This window comes from Oncorhynchus keta, chromosome 12, assembly GCF_023373465.1.
Source record: "Oncorhynchus keta strain PuntledgeMale-10-30-2019 chromosome 12, Oket_V2, whole genome shotgun sequence".
In the NCBI taxonomy this organism is placed as follows: domain Eukaryota; kingdom Metazoa; phylum Chordata; class Actinopteri; order Salmoniformes; family Salmonidae; genus Oncorhynchus; species Oncorhynchus keta.
This window is the reverse complement of record NC_068432.1, coordinates 38805527-38830749: the sequence shown is the minus strand read 5'-3', so window position 1 is coordinate 38830749 and position 25223 is coordinate 38805527. Positions and strand designations below refer to the sequence as shown.

General features: G+C 44.5%; 1 protein-coding gene across 4 annotated transcripts; it reads left to right on the top strand.

Annotated features, from left to right (window-relative positions):
- Positions 1-386: 386 nt before the first annotated feature.
- LOC127906361 (phosphatidylinositol transfer protein beta isoform-like) lies at positions 387-25044 on the top strand. Of its 4 annotated transcripts, XM_052458225.1 has the most exons (6): positions 477-540; positions 2584-2775; positions 4255-4285; positions 21480-21625; positions 23552-23643; positions 23921-24285. In XM_052458225.1, exons 2-6 carry the CDS (start codon positions 2765-2767, stop codon positions 24142-24144), a joined length of 504 nt encoding a protein of 167 aa, XP_052314185.1. In that variant the 5' UTR covers positions 477-540; positions 2584-2764; the 3' UTR covers positions 24145-24285. The 4 variants fall into 4 exon arrangements, with proteins under 4 accessions (XP_052314184.1, XP_052314183.1, XP_052314185.1 ...); XM_052458224.1 differs by lacking the exon at positions 2584-2775 and having other exon boundaries at positions 387-540; positions 23921-24280; XM_052458223.1 differs by lacking the exon at positions 4255-4285 and having other exon boundaries at positions 476-540; positions 23921-24289.
- Positions 25045-25223: the final 179 nt, after the last annotated feature.

Here is a 25223-nt window from a genome sequence, read left to right as displayed (position 1 = left end):
TTATAGACTATATAATAAGAACTTGAACAAGCTTGCCATATCAGTAAGAGATTTAATGGGATGTATCTGTGATGATACTTGTTGGAGGTGAGGACTTAGCTGATGAAATCCTGGTTCTTTAGAGCAAAATCCACCTACAGATTTTCGTTATGGAAATGTAATAATTGTATTATCAATATTGAGATAGTGAAATAGTTTTAGAAAAGTACTCTCCACCTGTACTGTCATTTGAAAAGTATATTGTTCAGAAAAACTTTAAATTGTTATGGTTCGAACCAGAGCCATATATCACACACATATTACAATCGAACATGTTATTGATCACGAAGAATACCTAAACGTATTCATGGTCCCATCCATATCCATTCTACATACCACCTCGCCTCACTGGTGCACAGTTTGCAAGGTGTGCAAGTTCAGACCAATCGACGACTTTCGTGTCGTGGGCGGTAAACAATTTGTTGTTGATCATTTCGGATGACGTCTACAGCCTTGCGCAGCCGCAGCCCGGTAGGAGAAGATGGTGCTTATCAAGGAATAGTGAGTTGAAGTATTTGAAATCTAATTTCGTCGTATATTAATATACAATGTATTGAGTCGATGTGGCAATACTTTAAAATAACATTTGTTGTTGTTTCATGTCAGTGTATTTCTGGAAGATGAGAGGAAATTGTGAGCGTTCTGGTCCTGGTGGGTCGGGATGTGGATTCATGATACCGGTGTTTAGGCCTAGACAGCAGCGATAGCTAGCTAGGTTTATAGCATGCTAGCTTTGAATGAATCTTAATGGAGGAAGCCCGTTAGCTAGCTAGTTAACTATTTGTCTTTACACCTATACAATGAGAATGGATGTTAACTAGCTAGTTAGCCAACATGGTGCCACAAGTTTAGGTAGGTCTCGTGAGTGACAGATTATCAAGGTTCCGCCACCGGGGGGCTCGTGTTTAGACAATAATAGAAATTGTCAGTGAGATGTTTATGCGTAATGGAAAAGACCATGCAATTCAAATGGCAGGTAATGCGGGACACACTACCACGCTAACTACTGTTAGTTAGCTACTGTATCCATGTAAATCGTTCACAAGCGAGTAAGCACGTAAGGTAATTGATCAGGTCGGGTGGCTAACATGCACCATGCATGACACTTAAGCTAATTACTACTAGCTAGCCCGTTATTTTTAGACCGTGTTGTGTTCAGCCTGTCTTTCCTGGCGAAACATGCAACTTGCAGAGGCTTAGCCCCGTCTGACTTCCCGGGTTTCCCTGCCTGGTTTGTTACTTCAGCTGCAGCGGTTTTCATGGCAACCAAATATAGCTAGTTTCCAACCTTAAGCACAATGCCAATAGATCCCCCCCATCCACCCTGTATTGCTCAATGCTGTTTCAAAAATGTTAATATGTGTATCTTTAGCTGCCCAAGACATTCCTGACCTGTTGGTCAAGAGTGCAATGACTATCCAAGTGTGTCATCCAGATTTGATTTAGGGCTGTCTATAATTAAATTGTTCATACCCCTACAGACCCAGGCTCAAGTTGTGTGTGTGTGTACTGTAGTGTTGCTCAGGGTGGCACAAGACACATCCCCTATCAGTTGTCAAGACAACTAAAGCGTGCCTATTTCCTCTGAGGTTTATGGGTGGGGACAGAACAGTCAGCTGGTTTATCTGATACTCCCTCAGGTGATACAGGAGTGACACCACTGGGGACATGACTAAAAGATCAATACATCTATTTGCATTTTCCAAAGTTCTTCCATGCAGCCTGCTCTGTGCTTTCCCATATCATGTTTTATGATGATATCTGTGGGAATTCAGTTACCATAGCTAGGGCTTGTAATTGCTCTAATATCTTGAACCAGTATGTTGTATTGCAGTGGGCACAGTAGTTTGTGTTTCATCAATTGACCTGGTGCGTAAAGCACAGCACACTATCTGAGTACTAAATTTAACATGTCTCTTAATCACTGAAATGTCAACCTGGAGAGTGTTACTCTGCTGGACTCGACTAACTTTGAATAACCTCTGAATTTTGTAGAGGATTGAGATTCTCTCACCTATGACAGAATCGTGCTTGGATTCTGTAGGTTTTTGAGAAATAAAAAGATAAATCATGGTTTGACTACTTTCCATAAGGGTTTGGTTGGGAGTTGGCCAGGCAGGACTAGCTTACCCTACATGGATTTGGAATATGAAGTTAAGAGAATGATTTTGAGAGGATAAGTTGTGCTCGTCTCTTATGGCCCAGAACGAGGCTTGTACATATTGTTCTCCTTAGAGAGCATGGCAGCGGGCCTGTCTCTGTTTAATGACTGCTATCTTTTTAGACTTAGTCTACTCTTAGTCAGTTTGACAAATATAATTAAGTCTTGGTCGCATTTTATTATTCAAATAATGATTTAGTCTAGTTATTGTCAAAATGACACAGTGGGCTGTTTTAGTCAATGAAATGTCCTTTAATTTTAGTCATTACATTTTTGCATCATTAACCTATAGTAAACATAAAACACTGACTTCCATGTCTACAAACAGCATTGTTCTACCAACATGCAGAAAAGTATAACATTCTATTGCATGATTCCCGCAGGCTCATCCTGACGTGCTCAATGGGATTGAGATCCGGGCTCTTCACTGGCCATGACAGAACACTGACATTCCTGTCTTGCAGAAAATCACATACAGAACGAGCAGTATGGCTGGTGGCATTGTCATGCTGAAGGATCATGTCAAGATGAGCCTGCAGGAAGGATGCCACATGAGGGAGGAGGATGTCTTCCCTGTAATGCACAGCGTTGAGATTACATTTACATTTTACATTTAAGTCATTTAGCAGACGCTCTTATCCATGTTTGGAGGAAAGAGGGGGAGGCTTGCAAGCCGAAGAACACCATCCCAGCTATGAAGCAGGGGGGTGGCAGCATCATGTTGTGGGGGTGCTTTGCTACAGGAGGGACTGGTGCACTTCACAAAATAGATGGCATCATGAGGAAGGAAAATTATATTAATATATTGAAGCAACATCTCAAGACATCAGTCAGGAAGTTAAAGCTTGGTCGCAAATGGCCCTTCCAAATGGACAATGACCCCAAGCATACTTCCAAAGTTGTGGAAAAATGGCTTAAGGACAACAAAGTCACGGTATTGGAGTGGCCATTACAAAGCCCTGACCTCAACCCTATAGAAAATTTGTGGGCAGAACTGAAAATGCATATGTGGGCAAAGAGGCTTACAAACCTGACTCAGTTACACCAGCTCTGTCAGGAGGAATAGGCTAAAATTCACCCAACTTATTGTGGGAAGCTTGTGGAAGGCTACCTGAATCGTTTGACCCATGTTAAACAATTTAAAGGCAATGCTACCAAATACTAATTGAGTGTATGTAAACTTCTGACCCACTGGGAATGTGATGAAAAATAAAAGCTGAAAGTCATTGTCTACTATTATTCTGACATTTCACATTCTTAAAATAAAGTGGTGATCCTAACTGACCCAAGACAGGCAATTTTTACTAGGATTAAACTTCAGGAATTGTGAAAAACTGAGTTGAAATGTATTTGGCGAAGGTGTACGTAAACTTCCAACTTCAACTGTATATGCTGCCCCCGTGTTTACATATGGGGGAAGTTGCTATAAGAGGTGAGGTAAATGGAGGAAGCAGCTATCGGCCTAGATAATACAGTTGGGTGATATAGCTAGGATGTAAACTATTCCCGAAAGGCTTGAACATTTGAAAAGAACTGTGTAGGCCCATCTCTTCAACCCCATGAACAAGCACCCAAATAAAATGTTCAACTGAAGTCAACTGTGTGGAGAAATTGTCAGTTCATTGTTCAGCTCAGTGGTCTAGATGATGAACAGACAAGTCTCACTATGTGCGGGGTTACTGGAGGTCACTCCTGGCTCTGGTTGAACTCAGCCAAGTCAGGCTGAGGTGTGCAGGTGGACATTTTTATAGGGATGAATCTTGTCTTGGCTATACCGTTAAAATGTTTTTATCATTAAAAGAGAAATGAACTGTTTTAATTCAAGCCATAAGGTTAGCAGTGTGGTTAAGGTTAGATGTTATGACTGTGGCTAGGCCAGCTAGTTACCACCCTGCAGGGCTGCCTCCAGATCAAGATTCCTCCCAATAAATGCCAACCTGCCTGTGGCATGAGTTGTGGTGTTCTGCAAGGGAATGGTTTCTGGTCTCTTTGTGTGACACTGGTAGAAAGTTTATTTCTTCTGTTTGCTGATGTTTTTTTTTACTCTCTCACAGCCGCGTGATCCTACCGATCTCTGTGCAAGAGGTGAGTAAACACGATGTCATTACCCACGTACACACCACCCCATTTTTTTTGTTGCTAGTTTCCTGCATTCATGCAAGTCTGTACATGCATGAAAGCAGGTCATAAATGCTGTTTGCCTTGATATTACCTTCTTCTGAGAAGCTATTTGTCAGACATGCCTTTCTCTCCACTGCATTAGATTTCCCCTTATTTCTCGGGGTCATGCTGCCGTCAGTGTTTTAACTCCAGCCTTGAGAGATGTGATGTTGTCCTGCATCATGGGATGTAACAGTACTCAGTGCAGTACTCAGTGTGACAGCTGTAACGTCATCAGCCTGGTGGGGTCAATTTATCCTGACAGTAAAGGCTATTTACCCAAAGAGTCAGGCTCTACTAACTGAAGGAGACGATTCAATCACCTAACTTCCATGTAAAGATTTACCTCAGGGCGGCAGTTGTCCCAGCAGTTAAGAGAATTGGGTAAATAAACTAAAGGTTGCTGGTTCAAATCCCGGAGTGAACTAGGTGAAAAATATGTCTATGTTCCCTAGAGCAAGGCACTTAACCCTAATTGGTCCTGTAAGTCACTCTGGAGAAGTGTCTGCTAAATGACTAAAATGTGTGGTTGTAATTCCAACTACTATAGTTGTTAAATGTATTAATGATATGGAGTAAGTTGGCCTTTATGGATCCCCAGGCAGAGTTGTAGATGCTTGTGTAAAATTCCATTAGTCTAGCTGTTCGCCTTCCCCGTTACCTCTAGATGAGCCCAGGGTATCAAACAAAGCATTAGATTTATAGTGTTGCAAATTAATTTCAGCCACCAGCAATTCACACCTAGGTGTTGTTAAGCATACCTCTGACCTTTGTGTGTTTTAGACTCTAGAGAAACAGTAGCTCTGTGACTGGGATTGATGACCGCAGCCTGTAGAACAGCAGGTCAGACCTCATAAGATGTTGCAGAATGCTTTCTCTCTTCCTTCCTCCCTCTCTCTCCCTTGGAATCAATTCCAATCAAGCCAGATACATTGCAGCCACTGACCCACGGTTCCAGTTTATCTGAGAACCTCCATTCGTCATCTCTTGTCCCTTAAGTGGAACCCTGTGTTAGTGATGCACCGATATGACATTTTTGGCCGAGACTGATATACAATATTTTCCTTGCCCCCAAAAAATGATACCGATATTTACAATTTTAGCAGCCTTTTAAGCATTCTAGTACAGTTAAATAGTTAACACGCACACATGGACGCAGCGGTCTAAGACACTGCATCTCAGTGCAGGAGGTGTCACTACAGTCCCTGGTTCGAATCCAGGCTGTATCACATCTAGCCGTGATTGGGAGTCCCCATAGGGCTGTGCACAATTGGCCCAGCGTCGTCCGGGTTTGGCCCGGGGTAGGCCGTTATTGTAAATAAGAATGAATTCTTAACTGACTTGCCAAGTTAAATACAGGTTACACACACACACCCCACACTGGCCAAAAAGTTCATTTTGCTGGCAATTACGCATGTCCCCTTTACCAGTAAAACATCATCAAAACCTATTTCTTTCACTAACTCGCTGTGCTATTTCGTTGTTCATTTCATATGTCACAACGATTCATCGATACGTATGCTATGGTGCTGGTAAAGTTGTCTGGCGCACCTACAGTGCTGGTCATAAAAAAAAATCCAGCTAGTTCATGGATGCAAACAATGTTCTTCCCCAAAAACATAGCAAAACGACATCTGTTTCAGTAACTATAGGTAGCTAGCTAACTATATAGCTAGGTGTCATCTAAAATAACTCTAATTTATAGGACAGTTCTTAGTTGATTAATGGTGGTTGGACCCATCTATGTGAAGCTAGCCACAATAAGGATTAGCCACAATAGAGGACTTTGCGGTTAGCCTTCAAAATAAAAGTATGTCATTGACAGTGATGCAAATTAATACAAATAGTAGAATTATGCCATAATTGAATAGATAATGCTAAACAAGATTGGGATGTTGTTTATATAAAATCAACAAAATACATTTTGTTAGTTTGACAAAATTCAGTTGAAATCACACTGGTGTGAGCGGACCAAGTAATTGGGCGTCACTCTAAAGCGGGAAGGTGGAATAAACGAGTCAGGAGTAGGGTTTTCTTGATTGAACACAGTTCTCTATTGAGGGCATTTGGTCAACACAAACACTCCAACATAATCAATGAAAATCTTCCAAGGAACAACATACATCTTCTTCTCCAGATGAAACAGGAACACAATAGGCTTATCTTTAAACTACAACAAAAAGTCATGGGATTGTCACCGTCTTAGTGGTTCTTCCTGGATAGCTCCTCTCTCTCGGTGGCCATCTTCCAGAGATAGTTTCCCCCCTCTGCTGGTTCCATTCTCTCTCTTATAGGGGAAGGAGAATACAGTGCCTTACGAAAGTATTTGGCCCCCTTGAACTTTGCAACCTTTTGCCACATTTCAGGCTTCAAACATAAAGATATAAAACTGTATTTTTTTGTGAAGAATCAACAACAAGTGGGACACAATCATGAAGTGGAACGACATTTATTGGATATTTCAAACTTTTTTAACAAATCAAAAACTGAAAAATTGGGCGTGCAAAATTATTCAGCCCCCTTAAGTTAATACTTTGTAGCGCCACCTTTTGCTGCGATTACAGCTGTAAGTCACTTGGGGTATGTCTCTATCAGTTTTGCACATCGAGAGACTCACATTTTTTCCCATTCCTCCTTGCAAAACTGCTCGAGCTCAGTGAGGTTGGATGGAGAGCATTTGTGAAAAGCAGTTTTCAGTTCTTTCCACAGATTCTCGATTGGATTCAGGTCTGGACTTTGACTTGGCCATTCTAACACCTGGATATGTTTATTTTTGAACCATTCCATTGTAGATTTTGCTTTATGTTTTGGATCATTGTCTTGTTGGAAGACAAATCTCCGTCCCAGTCTCAGGTCTTTTGCAGACTCCATCAGGTTTTCTTCTAGAATGGTCCTGTATTTGGCTCCATCCATCTTCCCATCAATTTGAACAATCTTCCCTGTCCCTGCTGAAGAAAAGCAGGCCCAAACCATGATGCTGCCACCACCATGTTTGAAAGTGGGGATGATGTGTTCAGGGTGATGAGCTGTGTTGCTTTTACGCCAAACATAACGTTTTGCATTGTTGCCAAAAAGTTCAATTTTGGTTTCATCTGACCAGAGCACCTTCTTCCACATGTTTGGTGTGTCTCCCAGGTGGCTTGTGGCAAACTTTAACCAACACTTTTTATGGATATCTTTAAGAAATGGCTTTCTTTTTGTCACTCTTCCATAAAGGCCAGATTTGTGCAATATAGGACTGATTGTTGTCCTATGGACAGAGTGTCCCACCTCAGCTGTAGATCTCTGCAGTTCATCCAGAGTGATCATGGGCCTCTTTTTTTAAAATTTGACCTTTATTTAACCAGGCAAGTCAGTTAAGAACATATTCTCATTTTCAATGACGGCCTGGGAACAGTGGGTTAACTGCCTGTTCAGGGGCAGAGCGACAGATTTGTACCTTGTCAGCTCGGGGGTTTGAACTCGCAACCTTCCGGTTACTACTCCAACGCTCTAACCACTAGGCTACATCTCTGATCAGTCTTCTCCTTGTATGAGCTGAAAGTTTAGAGGGACGGCCAGGTCTTGGTAGATTTGCAGTGGTATGATACTCCTTCCATTTCAATATTATCGCTTGCACAGTGCTCCTTGGGATGTTTAAAGCTTGGGAAATCTTTTTGTATCCAAATCCGGCTTTAAACTTCTTCACAACAGTATCTCGGACCTGCCTGGTGTGTTCCTTGTTCTTTATGATGCTCTCTGCGCTTTTAACGGACTTCTGAGACTATCACAGTGCAGGTGCATTTATACGGATACTTGATTACACACAGGTGGATTGTATTTATCATCATTAGTCATTTCGGTCAACATTGGATCATTCAGTGATCCTCACTGAACTTCTGGAGAGAGTTTGCTGCACTGAAAGTAAAGGGGCTGAATAATTTTGCACATCCAATTTTTCAGTTTTTGATTTGTTAAAAAAGTTTGAAATATCCAATAAATGTCGTTCCACTTGTTGTTGATTCTTCACAAAAAATACAGTTTTATATCTTTATGTTTGAAGCCTGAAATGTGGCAAAAGGTCGCAAAGTTCAAGGGGGCCGAATACTTTCGCAAGGCACTGTATGTCATTAGTACCGTCAGCTGTGCTTAATTTCCTCTGGTTACCTTGTCTCCCATGCCTTGTTGGGCTACTATCCATGAGCCCAGCCTGCCCTCTGGTGGTCCTTCCACATACCTTCCCCCCCAGGACCGAACCGGAGGGTCGGGCGCCAGACGCACCGTCTTGGTCGCGTCGGGACAGCGCGTCTGCATTCCCGTTCCTCGATCCGGCCCTGTGGATGACATGGAAAGAGGACGGTTGTAAAGACAAAAACAATCTGGCTATTCTGCTGTTATTGTTTCTCTTACCAGCCATCCACGTGAGGGGCGCATGGTCAGTAACTAATGCAAACCTCCGACCCAGTAGGTAGTACCGGAGATAATCGAGGGCCCACTTGATGGCTAAGGCCTCTTTCTCTACGGTCGCATACCTCTGTTCCCGATCGCTGAGCTTCCTACTAATGAAGAGAATCGGCTTCTCTGCTTCACCTTTACCCTGAGCTAGTACGGCCCTGAGCCCAGTATCCGAGGCGTCGACCTGCACAATGAACTCTTGTGAGAAATCCGGAGCCTGTAGAACGGGATCAGAACACAGGCCATCTTTTAGCAATTGAAAGGCCTCTTCCGTCTCGTCTTTCCACTCTACCTGGTTTGGCAGGTTTTTCCTGGTGAGGTTTGTGAGGGGGTTGGCAATGGTTGCATATCCCGGGATAAAACGGCGATAATATCCTGTTATCCCTAAGAAGGCCCGACCGTCTCGCTTGGTCCGGGGTCGAGGCCAGTCACGAATTGTCCTGGTCTTCTCTGCCTGTGGGCGTATTTTCCCATTCCCCACGGTGTACCCCAGGTATTCCGCTTCGGACAAGCCCAGGCAGCATTTATTTGGATTGGCTGTCAACCCTGTGGCTTCCAAACTCACGAGCACCGCCCGTAATCGCAGGAGGTGACTATCCCATTCCTCGCTGTGGATGACCACATCGTCTATGTACGCCGCTGCATATTCTTGATGGGGCCGTAGAATGGCATCCATGAGACGTTGGAAGGTTGCAGCGGCGCCGTGCAGTCCGAAGGGCATCCTCACATACTGGAAAAGCCCCTCTGGGGTGGCGAAGGCAGTCTTTGGGCGATCCTCCGGAGCCACCGGCACTTGCCAATATCCCTTCGTCAAATCCAGGGTAGTGATGAACTTGGCCTTTCCTAAGCGCTCTAAGAGTTCATCCACGCAGGGCATGGGATACGCATCGAATGTAGAGATGGCATTCACGCCCCTAAAGTCGTTGCAGAGTCTCATACTACCATCGGATTTGGGGACCAGGACTATGGGACTGGACCACTCACTCGTCGAGGGCTCGATCACGCCCATCCTCAACATCTCCCTCACCTCTTTCTTAGCGATGACTCGGCGAGCCTCCTGTAAGGCTCGCCGAGGGCGGATATGCACCTTCTTGCCGGGTTCAGTGTGGATATGGTGGAACAGGACATCTGTTTGTCCTGGGAATGGAGAGAATATTCGACCGAAGTTCATAATCAGCTTGTCTAGCTGTCTTGACTGCTCCGGTAGGAGAGTTTGGCCACGGCGCACCTGTGGTAGAGCCTCCTCTTTTCCTTTGCCCTCCAGGGCCATCAAAGCCACCTCCTCCTCTCGTCCATGGTACGTCTTCAGCAGGTTTATGTGATAGAGTTGGACCTTCTTCCTCCTGTCAGGTTGCTTGATGAGGTAATTGACCGCTGAGACCCTTTTCATTACCTCGTAGGGCCCCCTCCACTGCGCCACCAAGCGATGTTCGGCCGTGGGCACAAGCACCATCACTTTCTCTCCCACGGTGAACTCACGGGGGGGTCGCAGACTTATCATAGGCCCGGCCTTGGGTCCTTTGGGCCTTCTCCATATGCTCATTGACTATGGGCCACACTGCTGACAGGCGGTCTCTCATCAGGGTAACGTGTTCTATTGTGGATCGAAAGGGGCATGGTTGGGTCTCCCAGGTCTCCTTGGCTAAGTCGAGGATTCCTCGACAGGGTCTGCCATAGAGCAATTCAAACGGAGAGAATCCAGTGGATACCTGGGGTACTTCTCGCAGGGTAAACATTAAGTGTGGGAGAAGCATGTCCCAGTTTTTCCCGTCTCGGGACACCACTCTTCTCAACATGCTTTTAATCGTTTTGTTCAAGCGTTCACACAACCCGTCTGTTTGAGGGTGGAATATGCTTGTACGTATCTGTTGAACCTGATATAACCGACACAAGTCCTTCATCAACCGGGACATGAACTGGGTTCCTTGATCAGTGAAGATAGACTTGGGGAGGCCCACACAAGAGAACATCAGGAATAACTCCTTGGCAATTCCCTTTGACGACATGTTACGCAGGGGTATGACCTCCGGGAACTTGGTAGCGTAATCTATAACCACTAGGATGTACTCGTGTCCTCTGGCGGATTTTGGGAGGGGTCCTACGAGGTCCATAGGTATGCGTTCAAAGGGAGTCTCTATGATGGGGAGAGGAATCAAAGGGTTCCGTAGGTGTGGCCGTGGGGCTGTACGTTGACATTGATCACACGTCCTACAATACCTGGCCACATCCCGGGTGACCCGGGGCCAATAGAATCTCTGCATGATTCTGTCAATAGTCTTGTCTCGTGCCAGGTGTCCTCCGAGGACGTTGGAATGGGCTAACTGTAGAACTGTATCCCTGTATGGCCTAGGCACCATTAGTAATTCCTGGTTTTCCCCCCTTCGTCGTACGACCCAGTATAAGAGACCCCGCCTGATTGCATAGTAAGGAAGAGGGGGCTCACCTGATCCGTCGACGTTCCTCCCGTCGATCACCTTCACCTTCCTCATGGCCTCCCTTAGGTCTGGGTGCGAGGTGCCGAACTGTCCCTTTAATTCCTGGGGCAGGTCGACCTCGGTAGAGGGATGTGGAGGTTGTTCCACATCCCCATCAGGGGTGACCGAGGAGAATCCCTTCCAGGTTCCCTCCTCGGATGGAGCTTCAAATATATCCCTTAGCGCCTGGTTGCTCCTTCCTTCCTGCGTTGTGTATAACCCTTCACATGTGTCTTCATCGGTGGTTTCCTGGAATATCTGTCGTAAACGTTGGGTCGCTATTTCTTCCTCTGCTGCAGAGGACAAGGACGCGGCTACGTCTCCTTGTAGGACTACTACCTCGGGCTTGGATTTTCTCTTCTTTCCTGTCCCCCTTCTTCCCGTGCATAACGTCATCTGCCGAAGCTCCTTATATAGGGGACAGTCTCTCCCGATCAATAATGGCACCTTCAGCTGCGGCACTTTCCCTGCCCTGACTGTACACCTTAATATATAATAATAATAATAATAATAATAATATATGCCATTTAGCAGACGCTTTTATCCAAAGCAACTTACAGTCATGTGTGCATACATTCTACGTATGGGTGGTCCCGGGAATCGAACCCACTACCCTGGCGTTACAAGCGCCATGCTCTACCAACTGAGCTACAGAAGGACCACAAACCTTCCTTTTGGAGTGAGAATAGGCAGATTCACAGTGGGGTAATAGTGGGTGTCTCCATGGATACAGGATACGGCTACTTTGTCTGGTAGCAGTGTTGCGGAGGTCACCGTCCGCTCTTCTACTAACGTAACCATACTTCCCGAGTCGAGAATAGCTACCTTGTCCTTCGACTCGCACCGGAATCTCTGAGGCTATCTCTGCTAACCAACAGTGTTGATCCTGCCCCCTCAAAACGGGATGTGTGGGGGTAGGCAGTGATGACTCCGTGACCATGGGCTCATCCTTGCTAGGACATTGTGGGGCATAATGGTTGGGAGACTGACATTTATAACACCGACCCTGCTGTGTGGTGGCTGACTTCTCCCACCTCCGGGGAGGGCTTGGACATTTCGGTGGCGGGCGCGCCGGGGTGAGTCGTGGTACAGGATTGGAAGACTCCTTCCGTTCCTCCTTGTCACTTTTTACTCCCCTGTAGACCGATATGTTTCCACCGCCTGGGCTATGTTGTCGGCTGACAACGGGTTGGCTTGCCCCACAACCCTTTTTAAGTCACTGGGTAATTCTCTCAATATCTTGTCCACTACGAGAGTCTCTATCACATGTCCTACTCCCTTTCCAGGTTCTAGCCACTGTTTCGTCAGTCGTATTTACATTTACATACATTTAAGTCATTTAGCAGACGCTCTTATCCAGAGCGACTTAATGCGAAGATCTGGGCACGGACGGGTTGATCAGCTGTATAGGTCCTTTGATGGAATTTTACAGCCCTATCTCTGGCAGTCAGCTGATACCGGGACAGGATCTCGGTTTTTAGTCGCCCATAGTCCGCAGCTTCGCGGGAATCCAGGTCAAAATAGGCTTCCTGAGCCACCCCGGTCAAAAGAGGGGCTAATGCGCTCGCCCATTCTGTGGGCGGCCACTCTTCCAAGGTAGCCGTCCTTTCAAAGGTCATGAGGAAGGCCTCTATCATCCTCCTTGGAGAGACGAGGTAAGATGGCGTGAGCAGCCGCTCTTGGCTTAACTCTAGGTTCTTCTCGTCGGCTCAGCTGTTGTTGCAGGAGTTCTATGGTTGTCTGCTGTGCCGTGATCAATTGTTGTAGTAGGGCGTTATCCATCGTTCTTGAATGGTTCCTCCGGGTCTACTGGACGAATCTTGATTTACTCACTTATCCTTGTGTCACTCGTCCACCTAATGCCCGCATCCTCCACCAATGTGAGCGGACCAAGTAATTGGGCGTCACTCTAAAGCGGGAAGGTGGAATAAACGAGTCAGGAGTAGGTTTTCTTGATTGAACACAGTTCTCTATTGAGGGCATTTGGTCAACACAAACACTCCAACATAATCAATGAAAATCTTCCAAGGAACAACATACATCTTCTTCTCCAGATGAAACAGGAACACAATAGGCTTATCTTTAAACTACAACAAAAAGTCACGGGATTGTCACCGTCTTAGTGGTTCTTCCTGGATAGCTCCTCTCTCTCGGTGGCCATCTTCCAGAGATAGTTTCCCCCCCCCCCCTCTGCTGGTTCCATTCTCTCTCTTATAGGGGAAGGGGAGTATGTCATTAGTACCGTCAGCTGTGCTTAATTTCCTCTGGTTACCTTGTCTCCCATGCCTTGTTGGGCTACTATCCATGAGCCCAGCCTGCCCTCTGGTGGTCCTTCCACACTGGATATATTATACTTTCGACTTGCATTGGGGCATACTTATTTCACTGTACAGCCTTACCTATGGATTTTGGATAAATGGAATGGGATATCCGTCTACTCAGTGATACCCAGAGACCATTAGCGTCGTAGCTCTTATTGCGGGACTCTGAAACAACTGTGAATTGAGCAACATCTATTGTTAACCTATGTGTATTGAATACTATTCCAGAGGAAAAACAATACTGTGTGAATGTTTTAGTCTAATAACTCTGAGGAGGACGTTGGGGGAAAAATATCTTTGGTATTGAGTAGACCAATACCCCATTTCATTGATCCCCAATCCTTAGGTAAAACTGTATAATGCAATATGAATGTCAATACACACAATAGGCTGACTGGGGAGGGGATTTCACACACAGTCCCAGTCCCGCGAAAGAGCTACACCGCTAATATTTGCATAAACTCTTAACAGTTGTGTTCTGTTGGTGTCACCGAGTAGATTGATACCCCATTTCATTGCTTCACATTCCAGCCTTGTTTAACATTATCTAGTCTAAATATGGCATGATTCCACCCCTCTGTATCACTTTCAAAGGGGTACCTTTATTTTGAAGGCAAAACGCAAATTCCACTATTGCGCCTAACCCTTATTGTGGCTAGCTCTCACCACATACCTCAGTTCGGTCGAGCCTCACTACCCAGATGAAGCTAACTGACTGCTTATAACATTAGCTTTGGGCAACAGGGTTAAGTAGCTGGCAGGCTATTTATTTTCATGAACTGAAGTTCAATTTCAACAGGCGAACAACAAGTGGCAACCTAGCTAATACTTACTCACAAGGATTCCTAAATCATTGCTAAGAATAATGAAATTGACTGCAGTTTCTACTGGTCATTGTTTTCAGTCTGGTTGTATTGGTGCTAGCTAGGTACCAAGCTAAAACTAGCCAGCTAACCCAGAAGTTGCGGTCGAACAAACAATACTTTATTACCAATGTGGTGTTGTAAACACATCGTTCGTGGCTGAGGTTTGCTTGTTTGCAGACTTTTTGTACAGCTTTGACAGTGCTACTTATTAGTAGTGGTGGTGCTTGGCTTGCGCATGCAAATTCAGAACACACAACATTCTATAATGGTAGTGTGTTATTTGACGTGTATCTTTTTTGACACGCAAAGACCCAAATGTCATGAAGCTAATAGCAGTGACGCTATTACTGTGTAACTCCGGTAGGGCAACGTGTACCGGTGCTCGACCGGTCAGCGAAAGCCAACATGACAGAGAACGGTTGATTGTCATGGGCAATGAATTCCATTATCTTGGAGGTAATGGATTTCACCTTTGTGTTAGGAATGAAACTAGGCATAGGGCTGATACCGATTTTTGGCATTTTTAGCTAATATCGGCTGATTCCAATATGTTCAACGATATATCGTGCATCCCTACCCTGTGTGTGTGTGTGTGTGTGTGTGTGTGTGTGTGTGTGTGTGTGTGTGTGTGTGTGTGTGTGTGTGTGTGTGTGTGTGTGTGTGTGTGTGTGTGTGTGTGTGTGTGTGTGTGTGTGTGTGTGTGTGTGTGTGTGTGTTGTTTAAAGAAAAACAGGATGGCTGGGGGGTCAGAATTGGTCCGGTGACTGTATTGGACCTCTCTCTCTCTCTATGGCACTGTCAATGTTCAACTCACTCTCTCTCTCTATGTCACTGTCAATGTTCTCTCTCTCTCTCTATGTCAATGTTCTCTCTCTCTCTCACTATGTCACTGTCAATGTTCATCTCTCTCTCTCTCTCTCTCTCTCTCTCTCTCTCTCTCTCTCTCTCTCTCTCTCTCTCTCTCTCTCTCTCTCTCTCTCTCTCTCTCTCTCTCTCTCTCTCTCTCTCTCTCTCTCTCTCTCTCTCTCTCTCTCTCTCTCTCTCTCTCTCTCTATGTCACTGTCAATGTTCTCTCTCTCTCTCTCTATGTCACTGTCAATGTTCTCTCTCTCTCTCTCTATGTCACTGTCAATGTTCTCTCTCTCTCTCTCTATGTCACTGTCAATGTTCTCTCTCTCTCTCTCTATGTCACTGTCAATGTTCTCTCTCTCTCTCTATGTCACTGTCAATGTTCTCTCTCTCTCTCTCTATGTCACTGTCAATGTTCTCTCTCTCTCTCTATGTCACTGTCAATGTTCTCTCTCTCTCTCTCTATGTCACTGTCAATGTTCTCTCTCTCTCTCTATGTCACTGTCAATGTTCTCTCTCTCTCTCTCTATGTCACTGTCAATGTTCTCTCTCTCTCTCACTATGTCACTGTCAATGTTCAACTCTCTCTCTCTCTGTCACTGTCAATGTTCAACTCTCTCTCTCTCTCTCTCTCTCTATGTCACTGTCAATGTTCTCTCTCTCTCTCACTATGTCACTGTCAATGTTCAACTCTCTCTCTCTCTCTCTATGTCACTGTCAATGTTCTCTCTCTCTCTCTATGTCACTGTCAATGTTCAACTCTCTCTCACTATGTCACTGTCAATGTTCAACTCTCTCTCGCTCTCCCCCAAACAATTCACAGATTTGTGTTGTCCTGCTCCGAGCCCATAAAGTCACAACCTCTGTCCTGTTATGTTTAGTGTAACCTTTATTTAACTAGGCAGGTCAGTTAAGAACAAAGTATTATTTACAATGACTGCCTACACCAGCCAAACCCAGATGACGCTGGGCAAATTGTGCGCCGCCCTATGGGACGCCCAATCACGGCCAGTTGTAATACAGCCTGGAATCGAGCCATGGTGAATGTAGTGACGCCTCTAGCACTGAGATGCAGTGCCTTAGACCACTGCACCGCTTGGGAGCCCATTTAGAGAGTTCATGTGTGTGAAATTCCATTAGCTGTCCGTATCCCAAGTCACTAACACTTAATTTGGCTGCTCATAAACCATATAAACATAACATCAAATAAACGTACACATCCCATTTACCAATAACGGGGATTCTGTCTGTTAGGATCGGTCAGTGATTCGCTGAATTGTTTTGTGCTACTGTGACACTTTGATGTTTTTACAGTTGGGATGTATATGTATGTGTATGTATATATATATATATATATATATATATATATATATATATATATATATATATATACTGCTCAAAAAAATAAAGGGAACACTAAAATAACACTAGATCTGAATGAATTAAATACTCTTTTCTTTACATAGTTGAATGTGCTGACAACAAAAGCACACAAAAATGATCAATGGAAATCAAATTTATCAACCCATGGAGGTCTGGATTTGGAGTCACACTCAAAGTTAAAGTGGAAAACCACACTACAGGCTGATCCAACTTTGATGTAATGTCCTTAAAACAAGTCAAAATGAGGCTCAGTAGTGTGTGTGGCCTCCACGTGCCTGTATGGCCTCCCTACAACGCCTGGGCATGCTCCTGATGAGGTGGCGGATGGTTTCCTGAGGGATCTCCTCCCAGACCTGGACTAAAGCATCCGCCAACTCCTGGACAGTCTGTGGTGCAACTAAATTGGTGGATGGAGCGAGACATGATGTCCAAGATGTGCTCAATTGGATTCAGGTCTGGGGAACGGGCGGGCCAGTCAATAGCATCAATGCCTTCCTCTTCCACATGAGTTCTCACATTGTCTTGCATTAGGAGGAACCCAGGGCCAACCGCACCAGCATATGGTCTCACAAGGGGTCTGAGGATTTCATCTCGGTACCTAATGGCAGTCAGGCTACCTCTGGCGAGCACATGGAGGGCTGTGCGGCCCTCCAAAGAAATGCCACCCCACAACATGACTGACCTACCGCCAAATCGGTCATGCTGGAGGATGTTGCAGGCAGCAGAACGTTCTCCACGGCGTCTCCAGACTCTGTCACGTCTGTCACATGTGGTCAGTGTGAACCTGCTTTCATCTGTGAAGAGCAAAGGGTGCCAGTGGAAAATTTGCCAATCTTGGTGTTCTCTGGCAAATGCCAAACGTCCTGCACGGTGTTGGGCTGTAAGCACAACCCCCACCTGTGGACGTCGGGCCCTCATACCATCCTCATGGAGTCTGTTTCTGACTGTTTGAGAAAACACATGCACATTTGTGGCCTGCTGGAGGCCATTTTGCAGGGCTCTGGCAGTGCTCCTCCTTGCACAAAGGCGGAGGTAGCGGTCCTGCTGCTGGGTTGTTGCCCTCCTACCGCCTCCTTCACATCTCCTGATGTACTGGCCTGTCTCCTGGTAGCGCCTCCATTCTCTGGACACTATGCTGACAGACACAGCAAACCTTCTTGCCACATCTCGTATTGATGTGCCATCCTGGATGAGCTGCACTACCTGAGCCACTTGAGTTGTGAGTTGTAGACTCCGTCTCATGCTACCACTAGAGTGAAAGCACCACCAGCATTCAAAAGTGACCAAAACATCAGCCAGGAAGCATAGGAACTGAGAAGTGGTCTGTGGTCACCATCTGCAGAACCACTCCTTTATTGGGGTTGTCTTGCTAATTGCCTATAATTTCCACCTGTTGTCTATTCCATTTGCACAACTGCATGTGAAATTTATTGTCAATCAGTGTTGCTTCCTAAGTGGACAGTTTGATTTCACGAAAGTGTGATTGACTTGGAGTTACATTGTGTTGTTTAAGTGTTCCCTTTATTTTTTTGAGCAGTGTATATATATAAAACACACACACACCACACACAGTGGCAAGAAAAAGTATGTGAACCCTTTGGAAATACCTGGATTTCTACATAAATTGGTCATACAATTTGATCTGATCTTCATCTAGGTCACAACAATAGACAAACACAGTCTGCTTAAACTAATAACACACAAACAATTATACATTTTCATTTCTTTATTGAACACACCATGTAAACATTCACAGGGTGAAAAAAAAATGTGAACCCTGGGATTTAATAACTGGTGGACCCTCCTCTGGCAGCAATAACCTCAACCAAACGTTTTCTGTATTTGCGGATCAGACCTGCACAACGGTCAGGAGGAATTTTGGACTATTCCTCTATACAAAACTCTTTCAGTTCAGCAATATTCTTGGCATGTCACCGTGAACTGCTCTCTTGAGGTCATGCCACAGCATCTCTTATCGGGTTGAAGTCAGGACTCTGACTGGGCCACTCCAGAAGGCCTATTTTCTTCTGTTGATTTACTTCTGTGTTTTGGATCGTTGTCCTGTTGCATCACACAACTTCTGTTGAGCTTCAATTGGCGGACAGATAGCCTAACATTCTCCTGCAAAATGTCTTGAAAGACTTGGGAATTCATTTTTTCGTTGACGAAAGCAAGCTGTCCAGGCCCTGAGGCCAAAGCAGCCCCAAACCATGATGCTCCCTCCACCATACTTTACAGTTGGGATGTGATGATGTTGGTGTGCTATGCCATGTTGTTCTCCACACATAGCGTTGTGTGTTCCTTCCAAACAACTCAACTATAGTTTAATCTGTCCACAGAATAATTTTGCCAGTAGTACATCCAGGTGCACTTTTGAACAATTCAGACGTGCAGCAATGTTTTTTTTGGACAGCAGTTGCTTCTTCTGTGATGTCCTCCAATGAACACCATTATTGTTTAGTGTTTTACATATCGTAGACTCGTCAACAGAGATGTTAGCATGTTCTAGAGATTTCTGTAAGTCTTTAGCTGACACTCTAGGATTCTTCTTAACCTCATTGAGCATTCTACGCTGTGCTCTTGCAGTCATCTTTGCAGGACAGCCACTCCTAGGGAGAGAAGCAGCAGTGCTGAACTTTCTCCATTTATAGACATTTTATCTTACTCTGGACTGGTGAACATCAAGACTTTTAGAGATACTTTTTTTTTACCCTTTCCAGCTTTATGCAAGTCAACAATTCTTAATCTTAGGTCTTCTGAGATCTCTTTTGTTTGAGGCATGGTTCACATCATCTTGTGAACAGCAAACTCAAATTGTGTGAGTTTTTTTTATAGGGCAAGGCAGCTCTAACCAACATCTCCAATCACATCTCATTGATTGGACTCCAGGTTAGCTGACTCCTGATCAAATTAGCTTTTGGAGAAGTCATTAGCCTAGGGGTTCACATACAGTTGAAGTCGGAAGTTTCCATTTAAACTCAGTTTTTCACAATTCCTGACATTTAATCATAGTACAGATTCCCTGTCTTAGGTCAGTTAGGATCACCACTTTATTTTAAGAATGTAAAATGTCAGAATAATAGTAGAGTGAATGTTTTCAGCTTTTATTTATTTCATCACATTCCCAGTGGGTCAGAAGTTTACATACACTCAATTAGTATTTGGTAGCATTGTCTTTAAATTGTTTAACTTGGGTCAAACGTTTTGGGTAGGCTTCCACAAGCTTCCCACAATAAGTTGGGTGAATTTTGGCCCATTCCTCCTGACAGAGCTGGTGTAACTGAGTCAGGTTTGTAGGCCTCTTTGCTCGCACACGCTTTTTCAGTTCTGCCCACAAAATTTCTATAGGTTTGAGGTCAGGGCTTTGTGATGGCCACTCCAATACCTTCACTTTGTTGTCCTTAAGCCATTTTGCCACAACTTTGGAAGTATGCTTGGGGTCATTGTCCATTTGGAAGACCCATTTGTGACCAAGCTTTAACTTCCTGACTGATGTCTTGAGATGTTGCTTCCAATATATTCACATAATTTTCCTGCCTCCTTATGCCATCTATTTTGTGAAGTGCACCAGTCCCTCCTGCAGCACAGCACCCCCACAACATGATGCTGCCACCCTCGTGCTTCACGGTTGGGATGGTGTTCTTCGGCTTGCAAGCCTCCCCCTTTTTCCTCCAAACGTATTGATGGCCATTATGGCCAAACAGTTCTATTTTTGTTTCATCAGACCAGAGGACATTTCTCCAAAAAGTACGATCTTTGTCCCCATGTGCAGTTGCAAACCGTAGTCTGGCTTTTTAAAGGCGGTTTTGGAGAAGTGGATTCTTCCTTGCTGAGTGGCCTTTCAGGTTATGTCGATTTAGGACTCGTTTTACTGTGGATATTGATACTTTTGTACCTGTTTCCTCCAGCATCTTCACAGGGTCCTTTTCTGTTCTGGGATTGATTTGCACTTTTCGCACCAAAGTACGTTCATCTCTAGGAGACAGAACGCGACTCCTTTCTGAGCGGTATGACAGCTGCGTGGCCCCATGGTGTTTATACTTGCGTACTATTGTTTGTACAAATGAATGTGGCACCTTCAGGCGTTTGGATATTGCTCCCAAGGATGAACCAGACTTGTGGAGGTCTACAAAAAAAAAATTCTGAGGTCTTGGCTGATTTCTATTGATTTTCCCATGATGTCAAGCAAAGAGGCACTGAGTTTGAAGGTAGGCCTTGAAATACATCCACAGGGACATCTCCAATTGACTCAAATGATGTCATTTAGCTTCTGATAGGCTAATTGACATCATTTTCTGGAATTTTTCAAGCTGTTTAAAGGCAGAGTCAACTTAGTGTATTGTAACTTCTGACCCACTGGAATTGTGATACAGTGAATTATAAGTGAAATAATCTGTCTGTAAACAATTGTTGGAAAAATTACTTGTCATGCACAAAGTAGATGTCCTAACTGACTTGCTAAAACTATAGTTTGTTAACAAGAAATTTGTGGAGAGGTTGAAAAACTAGTTTAAATGACTCCAACCGAAGTGTATGTAAACTTCCAACTGTACGTTTTCCAACCTACTCTGTGAATGTTTTAAATTATGTATTCAATATAGACAAGAAAAATACATGTATTTGTGTGTTATTAGTTTAGGCACACTATGTTTGTCCATTGTTGTGATCAGATCAAATTTGATGACCAATTTATGTAGAAATCCAGGTAATTCCAAAGGGTTCACATGCTTTTTCTTGTCAGTGTGTATATTATGTGACCAGCTTCTCTGTGCTCTCTTTTTCTGTGTTGCAGTACCAAGTTGGTCAGCTGTTCACCGTAGCTGAGGCCAGTAAGAATGAGACGGGGGGAGGAGAAGGCATTGAGGTGCTGATAAATGAACCCTATGAGGAAGAGGGAGAGAAGGGACAGTACACACATAAAGTTTACCATCTGAAGAGGTACAGTAGTACATGCACACAGACATACATCTGCCACCTAAGAGATGCATACACTGGGTGAGGATGAAGAGGAGAATACAGACACACACACATACACACAAATGCAAGGTTTCCCAAACTTTGTCCTGGGGCCTGCCCTGGGTGCATGTTTTGTTTTTGCCCTAGCATTACACAACTGATTCAAATAATGAAAGCTTGCTGAAGAGTTGGTTATTTGAATCAGCTATGTAGTGTTTGGGCAAAAGCCAAAACGTGCTCCCAGGGTGGGCCCCAGGACCGAGTTTGGGAAACCCTGCAATAAGGCTGCGTTTTGCCTAATTGACCCTTCGCTAAGGCCCTCCCCAGAATTGTGGGCAACCAATCGCTTGATTGTTAAACAAGCTAGAGTCCCCTCTCCTCAGATAAGCTCTTGTTTCAAATGCATGTAAACCAATGAGGACAATGGCAAAAACTGAATTTTCTTTTTAAAAAAGGATTGTTCAAATGGCTAAATAATTTAACAGCGCAGCAGGGGTACTTGTGACTGTGAGTCATGAAATGCAGAGCCTGATGGAATATTTTTTGAATCCGGAATTATGCATTTGTTTCATTGTTTGATAGCTGGTTAGCTAGCTCTGTCTCATTGACCATAATTGAAAACATTGCTAACATTAGCTAGCTAGCCAGTTAATATATCATGTTTTCTCCAAATGTACAGTGCATTCGGTAAGTATTCAGACTCCTTGACTTTTTCCACATGTATTAAATTGTTTTTCCCCCCCTCATCAATCTACACATAATGACAAAGCAAAAACATGCTTAGAATTTTTTGAAAATGTATTTGAAAAAAATATTAGAAACGGAAATACTTTATTTACATAAGTATTCAGACATTTTGCTATGAGACGCAACATTTCTTAAAACCTGTTTTCGCTTTGTCATTATGGAGTATTGTGGGTAGATTGAGGGAATTATAAAAAATAAAAAAAGTGTTTTAAAAATGCTGTAACCTAGCAAAATGGGAAGGGGTCTGAATACCTTCCGAATGCATCTGCTTTCAATGTCAGGATACGATTTGAGAGCACTAGTTGGCTCCAAAAGTGGTTAGTAACTTTGACTGCATGCTGACAGCGCATTCCAGGCCATCCAGTGGCTATCCGCACTAAAATAGATTTTTGTTATTTTTCTCCCCCTTTTTCCTCCCCAACTTCGTGGTATCCAATTACAGTCTTGTCTCATCGCTGCAACGTCCGTACGGACTTGAGAGATGCGAAGTTCGAGAGCCTTGCGTCCTCCGAAACACAACCACTGCTTCTTGACACAATGCCCGTTTAACCCGGAAACCAGCTGCACCAATGTGTCAGAGGAAACACAGTACACCTGGCAACCGTGTCAACATGCACTGTGCCCGGCCCGCCACAGGAGTCGCTAGTGCGCGATGGGATAAGGACATCCCTGCCAGCCCTCCCCTAACCCTGATGATGCTGGGCCAATTGTGCGCCGTCCCATGGGTACCCCGGGCGCGGCCGGCTGAGACAGAGCCTGGGCTTGAACCCTAGTGGCACAGCTAGCACTGCGATGCAGTGCCTTAGACCACTGCCCCACCCGGGAGGCCTACTAAAATACATTTTACCATGTTCCCGTGAAGCAATTGTAATTACAGTCCACCACAACATACCCAAGAGTCTCCTGATTAGCAAGGGGTAGTCTGCTTATTTTTTATTGTGTATTAGAAACACAGTTTGAGGTCATTGTGATAGGCAATTGAGCTTCCCGGGAAAATATTGACCAAGGTAGTGACAATTACCAAAGGGGTGGGGCTTAGCCAAGAGTCAATTATTGGCAAAGCGATGATCTGATTGGTCAAAAGATCCGAGTTGGACTGCCTGTGTAAATGCAGCCATACACACTCAGCTGATTGACTCCTGTCTCTCTCTCTCTTTGCAGTAAAGTCCCAGGCTGGTTGAGGTATATTGCACCAGAGGGAGCATTAGTTTTCCATGAAAAAGCCTGGAATGCCTACCCATACTGTCGCACCGGTGAGTACCAGAACTCTAGTTTAAACACTCAACTCATCTCTGATTGGGACTGGCTTGCAAGAAGATACCAACCCTACTGTTACGTTGGTTTACAATCAGCTGCACTGGGGTTGGAACGTAATCATGATTACATTAAGACACTGGAGCCAGTGCAAGATATGGGACGGAAAACGTACCTCAATGCAGGGATGGGATATGCCACTGTACTCCAAATGTTACCTTTATCCACACTGCTCCATCACGAAGAAAAACTGCTTTTCTTTCATCCTCATGCTAGCTAGCAGTACCCACAGCAGCCATTATGGAATGGCAGGTCACGTTGAACAAAAGGAGCTGATTGGCCGACACTGCCATTGCAAAATGATAGCAGTATTTCAGTCTTCTCGTCGTAGCAGTGTGGATAAAGGTACAATTTGGAGTACAGTGGCATATCCGATCCCTGCATTGAGGTACGTTTTCCATCCCATATCGCACGTCGGGTTCAAATGTGTCTTAATGTAACCATGATTGCGCTCAGTATTAACAAGCATAACGGTAGGGTCGGCATCTTCTGGCAGGGTACTGGCCTACATTGTAATTTATCACTGATTATTTTATTGAAAGTAATCTGTTTCCCTTTTTCTTCTGTTGCTTGTTTTCTCCATCTTCGGCAGTTATAACGGTGAGTTGTGAGTGAACTGACACAAACACATGCACACTGGGGCCTTGCGGTTAAGAGCGTTGGGCCAGTAACGGAAAGGTCGCTGGTTCGAATCCCTGAGCCGGCAAGGTGGGAAAGTCTGCTCTTCTGCCCTTGAGCAAGGCAGTTAATCCCCAAAAACTGCTATACGGGCGCCGATGACGTTGATTAAAGCAGCCCCCCCTCACCTCTCTGATTGAGGGGTTGAGTTAAATGCGGAAGACACATTTTGGTTGAAATGCGTTCTTGTGCAACTGACTAGGTATCTCCCTTTCTCATATTCCCCCATCTATTGTCTGTGTGGGCTAGGTTTGTTGTGTGAATGTATTTGAGACACTCGATCCCATTAGTGACTTATGGCGTGGTGGCGTTGTGTAGCTAGCTATGTTGCTAATGCTATCACACCACAGGCAGAGTGAAGTAGTGCACTAACCAGCCATGCCGTTTCAGCCTGTTGAGGGAAAACTTGTTTGAGGAATTAGGCAGAAGTCATCTATCAGCAATAAGAGGTTTATTCAAGCAATTGCAAGGAAGATCACTCTCAGGATGAACCCGGAGAGTAACCTTCAGGACATACTGGAAAAGGAATTCTCAGCATATACCACAGCGGATCGCAAAGATGTTTTACAATCAGTCTTTATATAAGTAATTTACACAATGAACTGCTTACCCCTCCAAGGGGGAGGCGAGCTTACAAAAGAGATAAGGGGTAATTGGTTCCACTTCCATAGAAAAAAAACATACGAATGAGAACAGGTTCTAACCAGTTCTCACAGCCTATATGTCTTAAGATAGAGGAGTGATAGGATCTTTAAAGCCAAACCAGAGGGAACTAGATTTCTGCCTAGCAAGGTTTTTAGTGTCCGAAAGATAATGAGCCAGTAATAAATCACTTCTCTGT